This window comes from Pogona vitticeps, chromosome 4 (genome assembly GCF_051106095.1).
Source record: "Pogona vitticeps strain Pit_001003342236 chromosome 4, PviZW2.1, whole genome shotgun sequence".
NCBI lineage: Eukaryota > Metazoa > Chordata > Lepidosauria > Squamata > Agamidae > Pogona > Pogona vitticeps.
Genome location: NC_135786.1, coordinates 182,749,238 through 182,764,002, shown reverse-complemented (window position 1 = coordinate 182,764,002; position 14,765 = coordinate 182,749,238). Strand labels below are relative to the sequence as shown.

General features: G+C 45.7%; 1 protein-coding gene across 6 annotated transcripts in view; it reads right to left on the bottom strand.

Annotated features, from left to right (window-relative positions):
- Window positions 1–5,643, bottom strand: part of LOC110079430 (zinc finger and BTB domain-containing protein 14) — a 44,154-nt gene extending 38,511 nt beyond the window's left edge. For 2 of the 6 annotated variants that reach the window (XM_078391590.1, XM_078391591.1), the window contains exons 1-2: window positions 5,317–5,362; window positions 1,483–1,562 (exon numbers count right to left, since the gene is read on the bottom strand). In XM_078391590.1, coding sequence (XP_078247716.1) covers window positions 1,483–1,485 — 3 coding nt within the window. In that variant the 5' untranslated portion in view covers window positions 1,486–1,562; window positions 5,317–5,362. Of the gene's footprint in view, window positions 1–1,482; window positions 1,617–5,316 lie in introns of those variants that run through there. The other 4 variants (XM_072998817.2, XM_072998816.2, XM_078391589.1 and 1 more) reach the window with 4 other exon arrangements.
- Between the last annotated feature and the right edge of the window lie 9,122 nt (window positions 5,644–14,765).

Here is a 14,765-nt window from a genome sequence, read left to right as displayed (position 1 = left end):
CTTCATCAACCAGGCTGGGTCTAAAAGCACACCCAAATTATGGACCTGATCCTTAAGGGGGAGTGTCACTCCATTAAGACCAGGTTACAAACTCCCTAACCAATCAGGATCCTTCCCAAAAACAGGACTTCCATCTTGTCAGGATTGAACTTCAGTCTGCTTGCCCTTATCCATCCCATAACATCAGCCAGGCAGTGCTCCAGGGTCTGTACTGCTTCCCCGGCCAAAGAAGAAAAGGAGAGATAGAGATGTGTCATCAGCATATTGATGGCAACATATTCCAAATCTCCAAATGACCTCCCCAGCAGCATCATATACATGTTAAACAGCAATGGGTAGATAACTGACCCAATGGGACACTACATAAGGAAAAAATATCCAAGCTGGATTCTTTGGTACCAATAACCGAGGAAGGAGTGATACCAGCACAATGCTGTGCCTCCAATCCCCAGCGCCGACAGGCAGTTCAGGAAGATATTGTGGTCAATGGTATCAAAGCTCACTAAGAGATCCAGGAATATTAACAGGGTCCCACTCCCCTGATCAGTCTCCCACAACAGTCATCTAGCAGGGTGACCAGAACTGTCTCAGTCCCATGGCATTCTGAAATGGATCTAGACTATTGATGTCCTCCAAGAACATCTGCAGCTGGTCAGCCACCATCCTCTTGTGGTATGTTAGCAACAAGACGATAACTGTTTAGATTGCCTGTCAGCAAAGAAAAGGCCAGACCATTATTTCCTTCAAGGAGGAGAGTACCGCAAACCATAGTGATCTCTGTATTCCTCCTATGTCTGAAGGAATGGGTGAAGTTCCATGAAAGCTTATATTAAAATCTAACACTTAGACACCACCATGTTTTTGTCTTCTTAATTTTTCTTTTGTCTGATATACCTGCACAGATTAATATAGCTACCTCTTCTAAAACTAAAACTGGCCACAGAGTTGTTAGAGATTGTGCCAGGCTGAGCGTGGCCACTGACACCAGCAGCTTATTTTCTTACAACATTCTTAGTAGTCTTGCAGAACATACCGTATTTCTCGCTCCATAAGACGCACCTTTCCATAAGACACACCAATTTTTTAGGAGAAGAAAACAGGAAAATATGTTTTCTTCGCTCCATAAGATGCACAGACTTTCCACCCCCCTGTTTTGTGGGGGAAAAGTGTGTCTTATGGTGCAAAAAATACGGTACTATTCCGCACTATCCCCATGTGTGCCTAGGAATGAGAAAGGTAGCAAGAATATAAAATTTGCAGGTGAAGAGCCCAATCAGAAGGACAGAATATAGTGAAAATGTGGGAGATGAAGAGAGAGGCCATGACAAGAGAGGCCATAAAATGGATGTAAGAACCTTCTCCCTATCCTTTCTAAATATGGCTTGCCATTCATCTGTAAAATTTACAAACATCAGGCTAGTAAATACAATTCACAGAAACAAAAGATTAACAAAATGCAAAGAAAAGGAACGTTAACCTTACCATGAACAATGAAGAATCTTTTCTTAATATTTGAGCAAAGTTTTGACTGCAGACTAACTTTTATCCTGGGGACCTGAAGTCTAAAAGGAGAGAATAAAAACACTGTGGATTTTGGGGAACAGACTGGGACTAGCTCAAGGTCATACAGTGGACTTCACACAAAGCAAACATATGAACACAGATCTTTGTTCCTGTTTGACTCTCCAACTATTCCACTGCATTGACCCTTATATCATTTTCTTTTATTGATGCTTTTAAAACTAAAGGGAGGTTTTGCTTGGAAGGGCCCTCTGTGTCTGTGTTTTCCCATTTTTACTGAACAGTGGTCAGTATCCTACTGAATATTTGTGAGTGGAATTCCAATTGCAGAAGATGTCTTGTCAGATTACTGTGACGTCATTTGTTTACCTGGCTGCATGCAACCAGTACCTCTGCAGGTTGTACTGGCAACTTCTGCAGATGTAGCTCCGTGTGCATGTACAGTGCTGCCTCAACTTATGAACATCCCTACTTACGAACATTTCTACTTATGAACAGCTCCGGTAGCAACATTTTGCTTCAACTTGCGAACAGAGCTTCCACTTAGGAACAGAAACAGGCAGGGGAAAAAGGCGGGGAATTCAGATTTCTAACTGTAGGTGGCGATGAGGCTGCTTTGTACTGTACTGTAGTTCTTTCACTTTTGGCAGTTAGTGTGTCATCGTTGGAGGCTTGGGGCTGCCTCCTTCTGCTTCAGTGTCTCTCTCTCTCTCTCTCTCTCTCTGCAGGGAGGTAAGCTGCTGTTTTCTCCTTTTAAAAACTGTTCTGGGTGGGTTTTGGCTGGGGCAGGTATATTTCTGGGCTGTGTTGTTGGTTGCTTTGCTGTTTATTTTTGAAAGTTTTTTTCTTCTTAAACCTCAGCAATGGAGGTGGCTTTAGTGTTTGTTTCTGGAGTTGTTTTTTTTCCTTAAACCTCAGCAACGGAGGTGGCTTTAGTGTTTGTTTTTAAACTTTTCTTCTTCTTCTTAAACCTTTATTTTTTTGGTGATTTTTCAAACGGATTAATCGGTTTTCAATGCATTCCTATGGGAAATGGTGCTTCGACTTACAAACATTTTGACTTACGAACACCATTCCAATACGGATCAAGTTCGTAAGTCGAGGTACCACTGTAAATACTGAACATGATACTGGACTGTGTTAAGACAGCAACTCAGTTACAGTACTATTTGCTAAAGCTGTGGTTTAAAGGCACATTTATTGAGTAGACACATCAAAATCAAGACAACTTGTTTTAAAAGCAGAACCCTTGAATTCCTGTGCACATTATATATAAATTGCTATTTTTATATAGTAGTTTTCATCAGATCAGTGCACATTCCCATTTTATCCTTACCATCATCACATAAATTAGATTAAGCTAAGAAAGACCTGACTGGCCCAACCTGCTCTTCTCATATCACAGTTCAATGTTTAAAGAAGCATTTTGTACAGAGCCTAATGAACAGAGATACTACTGTCCCATAATGCTTTGTAGCCAGGGAACTTAGAAATTGTCTCCGTGCTTAATGACTTTTGCTGCAGAGAGAACCTTGGCAAGGAAGGCTATCCTCAAACTCCTCTGAGACCTTGGTGTTTTTTGTTTTAGGTGTGGTTTTTTTGTTTGTTTGTTTTTGCTAAAGCAATCAGAATTCTAGCTGGGGGGGATTCCTGGTGACTTCTAGTAGCTGTAATGAAAAGAATCCAAAAATTTCATGCCTAAATACTCTAGATGTTTGCCCATGCCACAATTTCTGCCTTAAGCTTTTCTGTACATTAACGGTTGAGTGTTTCCAATCCAACATGCACAATTCCAACAGTGCTATTCTATATACAGTATTTCTGCTCAGGAGTAAGAGCCACTAATTTCAGTGGGGTGTTCTCCCAAATGAACAGGTAAAAGAATTGCAGCCTAAATCTACTAGTAACATGTGTAGTGGGAATGTGGAGGACAGAGGGAGCTGCATGTCTTTTGATTGCGATACAGCTCAGAAAAATGTGCTTGGAAAAGAGCAAGGCTCAAAATTCCAACTATATACATTTTTTTTGGTAAAGCAAAGCTTGTTTGTTGTTATTTGAAATGTATAAGACTGATTTCTGCTGCAACCGCAATGCTGTGGTATCTTAATTTTGTCAATTTAAAAAAGGTAACACAATTGAGGCATTCTATAAATTGAACATCTATATGTTTCACACCTTGCAGACTCCTTGACTGACTCTCAGTTCTCTGCTTCTCATTTTTAATTTATCCTCCCCCCCCCCCCCGCCTGGTCCTTCATGGCATGCAACCTCATTCATTTCTGTATGGTTCTGGTGCTCATGACCATGAGCACATACAGTATTTCCTTCTTGATGTGTATGTGGCCTCATCAATGTCTTATATGATTTCTGGGTGTACGTTCACCACCAAATAGTATTGCAATGCAAATGCTTCTCTGACTTGCTGTAGGTGATGCTATGCCTCAACAAAAATAGTTGGCTAGAAATGGATATTGTTCAAGTTCCCACTAGAAAAACAGGATGTATCCTTCCTAGTTGCCAGTTACACATGGAGTTTACAATAATGCAAATATTTGTTGAAATCAAGAAATAGATCTATTGCTTGTTAATTTCACATGGTCCCTACATACATATTTAACAGCCTTCTCTCTCTCTTTTAATCTAACCAAGGATTTGTTTTGCATGGTTTGGCCAACTGTGATCCTCCAGATATTGTTGACTGCAACCCCCACTGTCCCTTAACACTGGCTATGTTAGCTAAGGCTGAACAGAGCTATAGTCCAACAACATCTAGAAAGTCACATGACTGCTTCTGAGATGCACCTAAACATTTAACGACGTAGCAAGGAGCTCATTTATTATTTAATTACAGTTTCTTAAAATCATGAGTACTATCACTTTATTGTTCTTAAAAACAAATCATTCTGCCACATCCTAACTGTAGTTTCCACTTGCTTTTCTAAAAGTGTTTCATTGTACGTAATTTGAAAAGTGCCATAAATCAGATTTGTGAAAAGTGTGGTTAAATGGCCTAATATTGTAAGGATGCTTAATCTAAAATCGTGGTGTTGGACAATAATTCCAGCCCTAAGCTTTTCAAACTGAATCGACGCGCGCCTTTCCCCCCCCCCCCCCATAAGGACATATGGAAGCCGGAGCGTGCACTCCTAGCGTGCACGTACGCTCCAACCCCAGCTCCCTCCGGCAGCCGAGCGGGCGTTCCGGCGAGCAAGCGACGCGGCCGACGCCATGCGAGGGAGACGCGCACTGCGCCGCTCGGTGCATGCGCGCTAGTGCCCGCGCGGGGCCTAATGCCTCCGGCCCGTTGAGACGGAGCCGCAGTTAAACGAAGGGCGACGACACGCGCACCTTCCTCATCCCATTCCTCCACCAACGAGACGCAGCCCAGAAAGGCCGGCCCACGCGCACGGAACGAAGACCAGCGGGTTTCCGTTCCCCCTCCGCCCCCCACCCAGCGCTCTGACGGCATAACTCGTTCGCGCTTCCCCAGCCTTATGGAAAAGGAGGGGGCGCTGCGGCACTCCGAGCCTCTGAAGCGACTCTCTTTGCCCGCTGCCCGGGGTACTCGGCCACCACTGTCGCCGCCTAGCCTGTCTGGCGGAAGGGATGCCGTTCCCCCTTCCTTTCGGCTGCCCGAGCGAGGTCAGCCTACCAGGCCCGAGACGAGCTGCGCGCGGCCGACGGAGCCAGCGATGGGCGGCGCGCGGCGGAACCACCCCGCCGGCCCTCCCCGCCTCCCTCCGGTTCCGCCGCAGCCTGGGCTCGAGTGCGCGCGCCGATGCCCCTCGCGCTTACCTGCCGGTGTCACACTTGGTGGGGAGGGAGGGGGGAAGGGGGGATGGCGGCGGCGGCGCCGCGAAAGCGCTTCCTCTGAGCGAGGATTTGGGGATGGGGGGGGAATGTAGGGGGAATGGCGGCGCGCCTCTCGCCCGACCGTTACCGCCGCTTCCAGCACGAGCATCCAGTGCGCGCCCGCGAGCCAGAGAGGGGCGCGCCGGAGGCGGGAACGTGCATGCGCGTTGCGAGCAGGGCGCGCCCCCCGCAGGGAGAGGGCGGGTACGCTGATCATTCCGAATGAAAACACTCATATGCGTGTGTGTGTGTGGGGGGGCGAGTCTGAGGAGAAGCGAGAGCGCCAGCCAGCCGTTCCCTGTCGAGCTTAGCGGGCTCGCGCTCGGAAGCGAGACGTTAGCTGGCGGCCTCGCGCTCTCCCTCTGCTGACGGGGCCGCGCTGAGCGGCGAGCAGGCCCGCGAAACGTAGCCTTTTACGTTTGAACGCGCGGCCTTCTCTGGGAAGGAGGCGGCGAGGGAGTCTTATCGTTCATTCCCTCTCCACTCACAGCCTTCGAAATAAAGTTTGTTCTACCAACGGTTCTTGTGTGGCATATATTCCAACTCTTTAAATACGAAAATAGAATGAAATGTGTCAAGCGAGATCTCGTTTCTCAGCCGGGTTCATGCGCGCTTTTGCTCGCTGCTGGGATGTCAGAGCGAACTGGGTAGTTAAAAAGGACATCTATGGCTAATTTCTCTCACTGAAAATAGGGCGATAAATAAGCGGTATGAAATACCGGCTCTTTGTTCCAGTTGTAGTTTTCACCGCCGCCACACTCGAACGGCTTAGCCGACGAGGTTCTGGGCGCGCACCTCGACACAGTCGCGCCCTTTTGGAACCGGATTGAACTGTTAGGAGACGAGCATCTTTCCGACGAAATGGACGCAGGCGTGAGGGGTAGAATTACCTGCTTTCCGTGACGAAAGGCGGGCGGGGGACCTAAACCAAGAATTTTATGTGCAAAAGGAGCCCTGAGAGGAAGGGGTCACTTTTAAAAATGTTGACTTCATAGGTGAAAGGACGTAATTAGAATGCATGTTAAAATGTGTTGTTGGCCTCGCCTTGCTCTTTAGTTTCCTTCGTCCCTCTTCTTTCTCCCCTTGTGACAGGCGTAGTTAGTCTGCGAAGATAGGCAAGCAGTAGCAGCGCCAGAGACTGACTTGTACTGTATGTAGGAACTTCTTCAGGTACGCCGGGCTGCTGGCTTGCATTGCCTGCCTGTAAGCCACCTTTGTTCCCAGCTATCTCAGCAGTACAGCGGTAAATTCATCACAACGCCAGAGCCATGGCTCTGCGGTGTAGTCGTCAAAAGTGTTGGGGCTCAGAGATCTGGGGCAAAATCTGTCTACGAAATTTACTAAGTGACCTTGCGTCTCACTCTCTCAGCCTGACCCACCTTAAAGGGTGTTGCGAGAAGGAAAGCCATATGGGTTGTTTGGTTCTCTCTGGAGGAAAGATGAAAAAAAAAAGCTGGTATAATGTCTGTGTGTGAGCCCACCACCACAATATGTCTTTTGTAAATCTAAGGTTGTAATCAGTCATTCGGGACCAAGGCACTCAAGTACAGTACTGTACAGTATTTCACAATACGAGGGATAGCCATGATAATTTTACTGAGAAAATTGCTTCCCCTTCTTCCTATATACTGTGGAAACTGAGAAGCAATCTGATGTAGTGGGCAGTGTCAGATTACTACTCAGAAGACCTGGGTTCAATTTCTCACTTTGCCATAAAAACTTTATATTCTGATAAACAATGTGACAATATACTTTACCTTTAATCCCCTTTTATGAAACCAGATAAAATCTCAGTCTTATTTGCATGGCACATGGAAAATATATCTTATCCACCTGATATCCCTCCTTAAGTTTTGCCAGTTTAGCTGTTGTATAATATACAGTGTAGTATGATGTTTGCGCTCCTAGATCACCTGTTAATGGGTTGTGTCAGTACTTTTGTTTCTAATCACCTCATACGAATTTCTTGATTAAGTTTTCCCAGGAAACAAAAACTCATGTATTGAATAAATTCATAACAAAAATAGTATTTTTGGCAAAACATTAATTTTAATAGAGATTATTCGTAATGTTTACCAGAATGCTAGCTAATTTTTTTCAATTTCCATAAATAATTTATAATTATACCAGACCAATTCATGTACTGTACATCATGATATATCCAGATACAGTACCTAGATGCCTGTTTAGGCATTCTATTTTATGGAACAAGTTTTATCTGCATATTTTTCCTAGGTCTTCACACCTCTGCTTTCTACAGAGGACATTGGCTGGAATTGTGTTACTTAGCATAGTAAACTGAAACTAGTGTAGGGCCACTGAATCATCAGGAACTTGGTGAGTTAACTCCTCTGTAAATTCTACTGATTCAAGGGGTCTATTTTTAGTAGAACAAGATTTCAGTCATTCCATTATGTATCTGAGACTTGATCCCTGCAGTCCTGTACAGAAGGACACACAATCAGATTACTGATCTCTCACTTTGAATTTGTACTTCACTGAGAAATTCCCACCACCATGGAACTGCATACGTATACTAATTCTACCCTACTGCCCTCCACTAAGAGTTAAGACCTGATTTTTTTCAGGCTGTGGAGTTCTGTTGGTTTTACTTAAACTGTATTGCTTGCCGTATGTACCAATTCAACTTTAGGGAGTCTAAACCTGGGAGACGGTATGTATTCCCTCCAGATATCAGTCTGCAACTCTGGTCTCTTTCACCATAGAGTATGCTAGCTACAGAAGCAACTCAACACTGTCTGGAGAACCACACTTTCCCTAGCCTTGTATTAAAGGAACTTCTGAAAGACAAGCCTTTTACTTTTCCTTAACTTTTAAAGTCTGAATCTGTGACACAAGTGGGATAGCTGTTGTGGGTCATGGTAATGTGCAGAGCTAGGTGTCTGGCAATCTGTTTTCACTGACAGATTGCCAGACACCTAGCTGTGCATATTACTGTTCCATGTCTTGGAGGTAAACATTCTTAGTTGTCCAATACATATATTTTTATTTTGTTACTTTGAATTGTGGTGCTGGAGGAGACTCTTGAGAGTCCCCTGGACTGCAAGGAGAACAAACCTATCAATTCTAAAGGAAATCAACCCTGAGTGCTCACTGGAAGGACAGATCCTGAAGCTGAGGCTCCAGTACTTTGGCCATCTGATAAGAAGACTCCTTGGAAAAGACCTTGATGTTAGGAAAGTGTGACGGCAAGAGGAGAAGGGGACGACCGAGGATGAGATGGCTGGACAGTGTCTGCGAAGCAACCAACATGAAATTGACAGACCTCCAGGAGGCAGTGGAAGATAGGAGGGCCTGGCGTGCTCTGGTCCATGGGGTCACGAAGAGTCGGACACGACTAAACAACTAAACAACAACAACATGCTCCTTAATGCACAGTCCTCTGTTGGTCAACTAACAACTTAAATTTATTTATTTATTTCATTTATATCCCGCCTATCTGGCCTTGCGACCACTCTAGGCGGCTAGAGTGCAGATTCTCTTGCATGACCTTGATGTCGATATTTTAAGTGACTACACTCCTTATCCACTATATGACCACTTTAAAAAAAACTTTTTAAAGTTTAATACTGTATCTGAGGCTAGAGCATTACATATATTGTCAAATACAGAGTATATTTAATGAAAGCAGTTAGTACACTGTGTGAAGGAATGCCATCACATTACGTCACTCCTGTCTGTCCATCATGTAAGCTCAAAAGGTAGGAGCCTATGATAGGGCAGGAGGGGTGGAGTCAAAGAGGCAGTTGAGTGAGAATGACAGGGGCTTAGAGAGAAGTAGGAGAGATAGGGATTTGAAGAGGGAGAGTTAGATTGAATTGAGAAGATTAATACATAGATTGAATAGTTGGATAGACTAGGAAAAGAGTTATAAGGAATAGAGAATGGATAACTAGTAAAGGTATATTGTTGTGAATAAAAATACATTCAGACCAATGCATAACCAAATCCTATTTAATGAACGATTCAGAACATCTGTGATTTTCTCTTTCTGATTTACGTAACAATAAAATAACATCTATAATATACTCTTGTGATTCTCAAACTTAAAAGTTCAATAAACCTGTTATAGTTGGCAGCATATGTGTCTGAAATATGTATTTGGTATTGTGTGACTAATACTTGGTGGCAGCATGTAAAGAGGAAATACATTTAGATCAGTGTTCCCCAACCTTTTTCGAACCACGGACTGGTTGAGGGGTATGGACTCCATGCGCGGACTGGTTCGGGGGTGGGGGCATCCCCCGTGCTCACGGGTGGGCGTGTCCAGATTGTGCATATGAATGGCACGCCTCTCACGCTCGTGTGACACGGCCACCTCTTGGGCGAGCGGGGGGGGAAGGCAGGCTTGCAAGGGAGAGTGGGCGGGCTGTCAGGGCTGTGCGGAGCCCTCCTCGTCTTGCACCATTGCCCTGCACTCCCAGCCGACAAAGCCTGGGAAAAATTCAAAAGATTCCCCCCCCCCGTTCCTGCCTCTTGCGGGGTTTCTCCCTGCTGCTGGCTTTCCAGCGAGACTCCAGGGCTGGAGACAGAGCAGGCGGGGGAAAGGCAGGCTTGCAAGGGTGAGCGGGCGGGCAGTAGCAGAGAGAGACCCCGCAGGAGGCAGGACGGAGGGGAGGTCTTTTGAATTTTTCCAGGGCTCTGTCGGCTGGAGTGCAGAGTGATCGGGCAAGGCGAGGAGGGCTCCGTGCAGCCCTGACATCCCGCCTGCTCTCCTTTGCGAGCCTGCCTTCCCCCCTGCTCTGTCTCCAGCCATGGGGTCTGGCTGGAAAGCCAGCAACATGGAGTGATCCCGCGGCGGGAGACAGAGCGGGGGGGAAGGCAGGCTTGCAAGGGAGAGCGGGGGGGGCTGTCAGGGCTGCACGGAGCCCTCCTCGCCTTGCCCCATTGCCCTGCGCTCCTAGCCGACAGAGCCTGGGAAAAATTCAAAAGATCTCTCCTGCCTCCTGTGGGGTCCCTCTCTGCTCCTGGCTTTCCAGCCAGACCCTGTGGCTGGAGACAGAGCGGGGGGGGGGGGGGCAAGGCAGGCTTGCATGGGAGAGCAGGCAGGCAGTAGCAGGGAGAGACACCCCCCGCTCTGTCTCTCACCACGGGATTTCTCCATGTTGCTGGCTTTCCAGCCTGACCCTACGGCTGGAGACAGAGCAGGGGGGAAAAGCTGGCTTGCAAGGGGGGGCGGGCGGGCTGTCAGGGCTGTGCGGAGCCCTCCTCGCCTTGCACCATCGCCCAGGCTCCTGCCTCCTGCGGGGTCTCTCCCTGCTGCTGCCCGCCCACTCTCCCTTGCAAGCCTGCCTCCCCCCCACTGTCTCCAGCCATGGGGTCTGGCTGGAAAGCCAGCAGCAGAGAGAGACCCTGCAGGAGGCAGGAGAAATCTTTTGAATTTTTCCCAGGCTCTGTCGGCTGGGAGCACAGGGTAATGCGGCAAGGCGAGGAGGGCTCTGCACAGCCCTGACAGCCCGCCCGCTCTCCCTTGCAAGCCTTTCTCCCCCCCCCGCTCTGTCTCCCGCTGCTGGATCTCTCCATGTTGCTGGCTTTCCAGCCAGCCTGGAAAGCCAGCAGCATGGAGGGACCCTGTGGCGGGAGACAGAGCCCCATGGGGAGGCCATTTGATTTTCCTGGGCTTCTGTCTTCAGCCGCTGGATCCCTCCGCACTGCTAGCTTTCCAGCTGGGCTCCGGGAGACCCCACCGCCGTTTGCGCAGGTGCAGACAACCTGTGTGGGGGTGACTGTGGGGGGAGGAGGTCTGGCTTGGCGGCCCGGTCAAGGTTAAGCCACGGACCGGCAATGGGCCGTGGACCGGGGGTTGATGACCTCTGATCTAGATGGTAAACTTACGTTTAAGGGAAAAAATGGACACTGGGTGGACGCGACACACTGATTCCATGGAAGTTAATGTTTTAAGGGTGCTATTCTTGTCTCATAACTGAATGCACTTGTTTTTATTGAAGTCTGTCTTGCTTAGAGATGAAGAGCCAATGGTAGTGTATTGGGTAGAGTTTTGGACTAGAACTCAAGAGACCTGGATTCAAAATTTTGCTCAGCCATAGAAACTAATTTGGGGAGAGGGATGCAATGGGGAAGCTAATCTTTAAATATTGAACTTGCCTTGGAAATCCAACTAGGAATTGTTGTAATTGACTTCATAGCATATAACATAAATAGCCATGCCACAAAGTTAGATTTTTTGATTACTGAGTGCATGCTGAAAATTAACCTTCCTTCAGGTTACCTAGACGCACGGCATTTAGAGCTTTGAAGGTTGATAGCAAGTTGAATGGCTCAGAGATGGAGTGGAAGCCAGTGCAACTGGCAAAGTACTGTGTAATATGATTGTATTGGTAAGCCCTTATTAACAACTTGGTGGTTCTGTTTTGCACCAAGTTTTTTTTTAAAGACAACTTTGTGTAGAATGCATAACGGATGAATTGAGTTTATTGCATAGCACACAGGCTTTTGCACAATACACAGTATAAAATCAATGCATAACAATAAACCAAATGGAAGATTACCCAATAGTTCATATATAGGATCACAGCTGGTGTATCAGCTTTAGCTAATAAAAGGTGCTCCAAGCCAGTGAGGCTTCTTTTGCCTCCCGTGACAATGCTCAACCAAAGAACATTCAATATGATGTAAGTCATCCAGAACACCATGAACACCTGTTACCTGGGAATGACCAGACAAGTAGCACTTCCATCCTATGCTGATTGAGTTTCAGTTTATAGGGCCTTGTCTAATCCATTATAGTGCTTGGGACACCTTCTGTTTCATTTGGATTTGTTGGCAAATAGATACAGAAATGGGTGTCACATTCATGTTGGACACTTCACAGCCCTTATCTGCTAGCAGTTTCAGGTAGTCATTAGAACAGCATAGGGCAGGGGTCTCAAACATGCAGCCCGGGGGCCATTTGCGGCCCCCCAGATTATAGTTTGTGGCCCTCGCCTTGCCTGTCCCCTCCCAAAGCGCCCACACATCCTCTGCTGTCAAGAGTAAAAAAAAAAAAAAGCCTTGCCTCGATTGCCGGCTCTCTCCCGAGACAGCACCTCTTGCACCCTCCATCCAGAACTGCAGCTTGCCAGCCAGCCCACCTGTCTGTTGGCTAAGACAACTCCTGGGCGGCTTCCTCGGGCTCTTGCTCCACTCGGCAGAAAATCTGATGCGGCCCAGCCTCACCCGGACTCTGTCTCTAGCGGCCCCCAGGTAAATTGAGTTTAAAACCCCTGGCATAGGGCATAAAACAGAGCCTTGTGGAACATCATGGCATAACTAGAAAGGTGAAGAATAGAAATGCCCCGGAATCACCTGCTATTAGGTATCAGTGCTTTCCATTCAAATACAGTATCTCTCACACCTAGCTGATGTGGATACAGCAGTCAATACTGAGATACCCAGGAGAGTAAGGGAGACTAATACTGTCCACTCTCAAGGAGGAGTGCACAGTCACTTGGACCTAGCTAGATACACCCTTTACATTTGATGCAATACAGTGGGGTCTTGACTTGAGAACTTAATCCGTATTGGAAGGCGGTTCTCAAGTCAAAACGTTCTCAGGTCAAATCTGCATTTCCCATAGGAACGCATTGAAAACCATTTGATCCGTATCTGCTCTTTTCCGTCCATAGAAACTAATGGGAAGCTGCTATTCCGCCTTCGACCACTAGAGGGGGATATATTGTTTCTTTTTTTCTTAGGTCAAGAAAGGTTCAGGGAATGTAGGGAAAATACAGTCCAGGCAGTACAGTACCAGGCAGTCTGAAGACTGTCTCCCAATCCACTCTCTAAACACTGGGAGGAGTGAGGAAGCAGACAGGCACCCTTTTCACTGGCCAAGTGTTAACTGAAAGTTCACATTTTGCACTTTCCCTGCCTCCCACGTGGGGTTTTTTCAGTTCTTAACTCAAATCTAAGTACTTAAGTCAAGTCAATATTTTCCTATGAGAGCAGTTCTTAAGTCAAAATGTTCTTAACTCAAGCCGTTCTTAAGTCAAGACCCCACTGTATATCCAGAGCAAGTCAAGCATGCAGATGGTCAGCTAGATGTGGCCAAGCACCACGTTCATATCCTTTTGCCTCAAATACCAAAAGAAAGAAAGAAAAAACTAAAGAGGATGGTATTCCTGCCTTTGCTAACACAACTACATTAATGATTATCTGTTGTGACAGATGAAAGTGACTTTATTTTCAAAGCAGCTTGCAAATCTGCCAGTGTTTTATTCTGAATTTCATATCTGTTGTTGGACCAGCTCGTGAAAAGGCTCAGATCTCTCAAAAATGTTTCACTAGGCCATACTGAAAACATGCAGTAAAGATGGGGGGAAACCTATTTGCCATTATTACATTAAGGAGCTACATCATTGAAACGTCCTCCTACACTATACCCATCTCACACCTTGTTTCTTTGCACTCACTTCAGATATTATCAAGAACCTACCCAGTCTCTGGGAGGGCAATTCACCTCTTTCTCACAAAGCATCCAGTGACAGAATATTCTTGGAGTTCTGTGGAAAAATCTCAGTCCCCCAGAATCCATGCAGCTGATAATTACCGATTGTTGTCTTCAGATGGACCTCTCACCTCTACATGCTACAATCTTGACTTTATAGGAATAATATGCACAACATTCTTATGCATAAATACTTCCACATATACACTTGTGTTCCTTTTAGTTAATGCATACTTGTAACAGTGGTGCCAGATTCATTTTGTATTGAATCTGTTTCTTTCAACTAGACACAGTTCATTTAACTAAGAGCCTTCAGTGCTTATATATCTTTCCCCACAAACTTCTCAGCACCTGAAATTCAAACATATTCTATAATGAACTAATAAAATAAGCAAGCTGGAACTCTTGCAGCTTAGATTTGTAAAATAAACTCCCATCTCTGATTTGTCAGTCTTCATGAGTATGTACAAAATGGTACATGCAACCCGTAGGTATATACCTACACTGTGTGGAATCAGGAAATGAACTCCTGCCTGAAATTAGAACCAAGGAGTTCAATCCATAAAAAGTGTGGGGGACAGAAAGATGAAGGTTGAAAATGGGAAAATACCTCTTATAAAAGAAAATCTATGTGAAACTAAGGACCAGACTGTGCAGAAACAAGGAGAGCAGATGGGTAGTAAACTTAATGATATTAGAAGCTGAAAGTTTTTAGGAGTTTGAGCAAAGGTTAATAATGTAATTCCAGCATTTGCAAGTTTGTATACAAACTAAAATTAAATATAAAAAGTTTTCACTTCAAGGACTCAACCTGGAAAATATTAACTAAATTAAGATATATACTTTGTTATTAATCATAAATGAACTCATTTATTAAGCTATTTGTTCATGAAGGTAGCTAACTTTTTAAAAATCATCATAATAA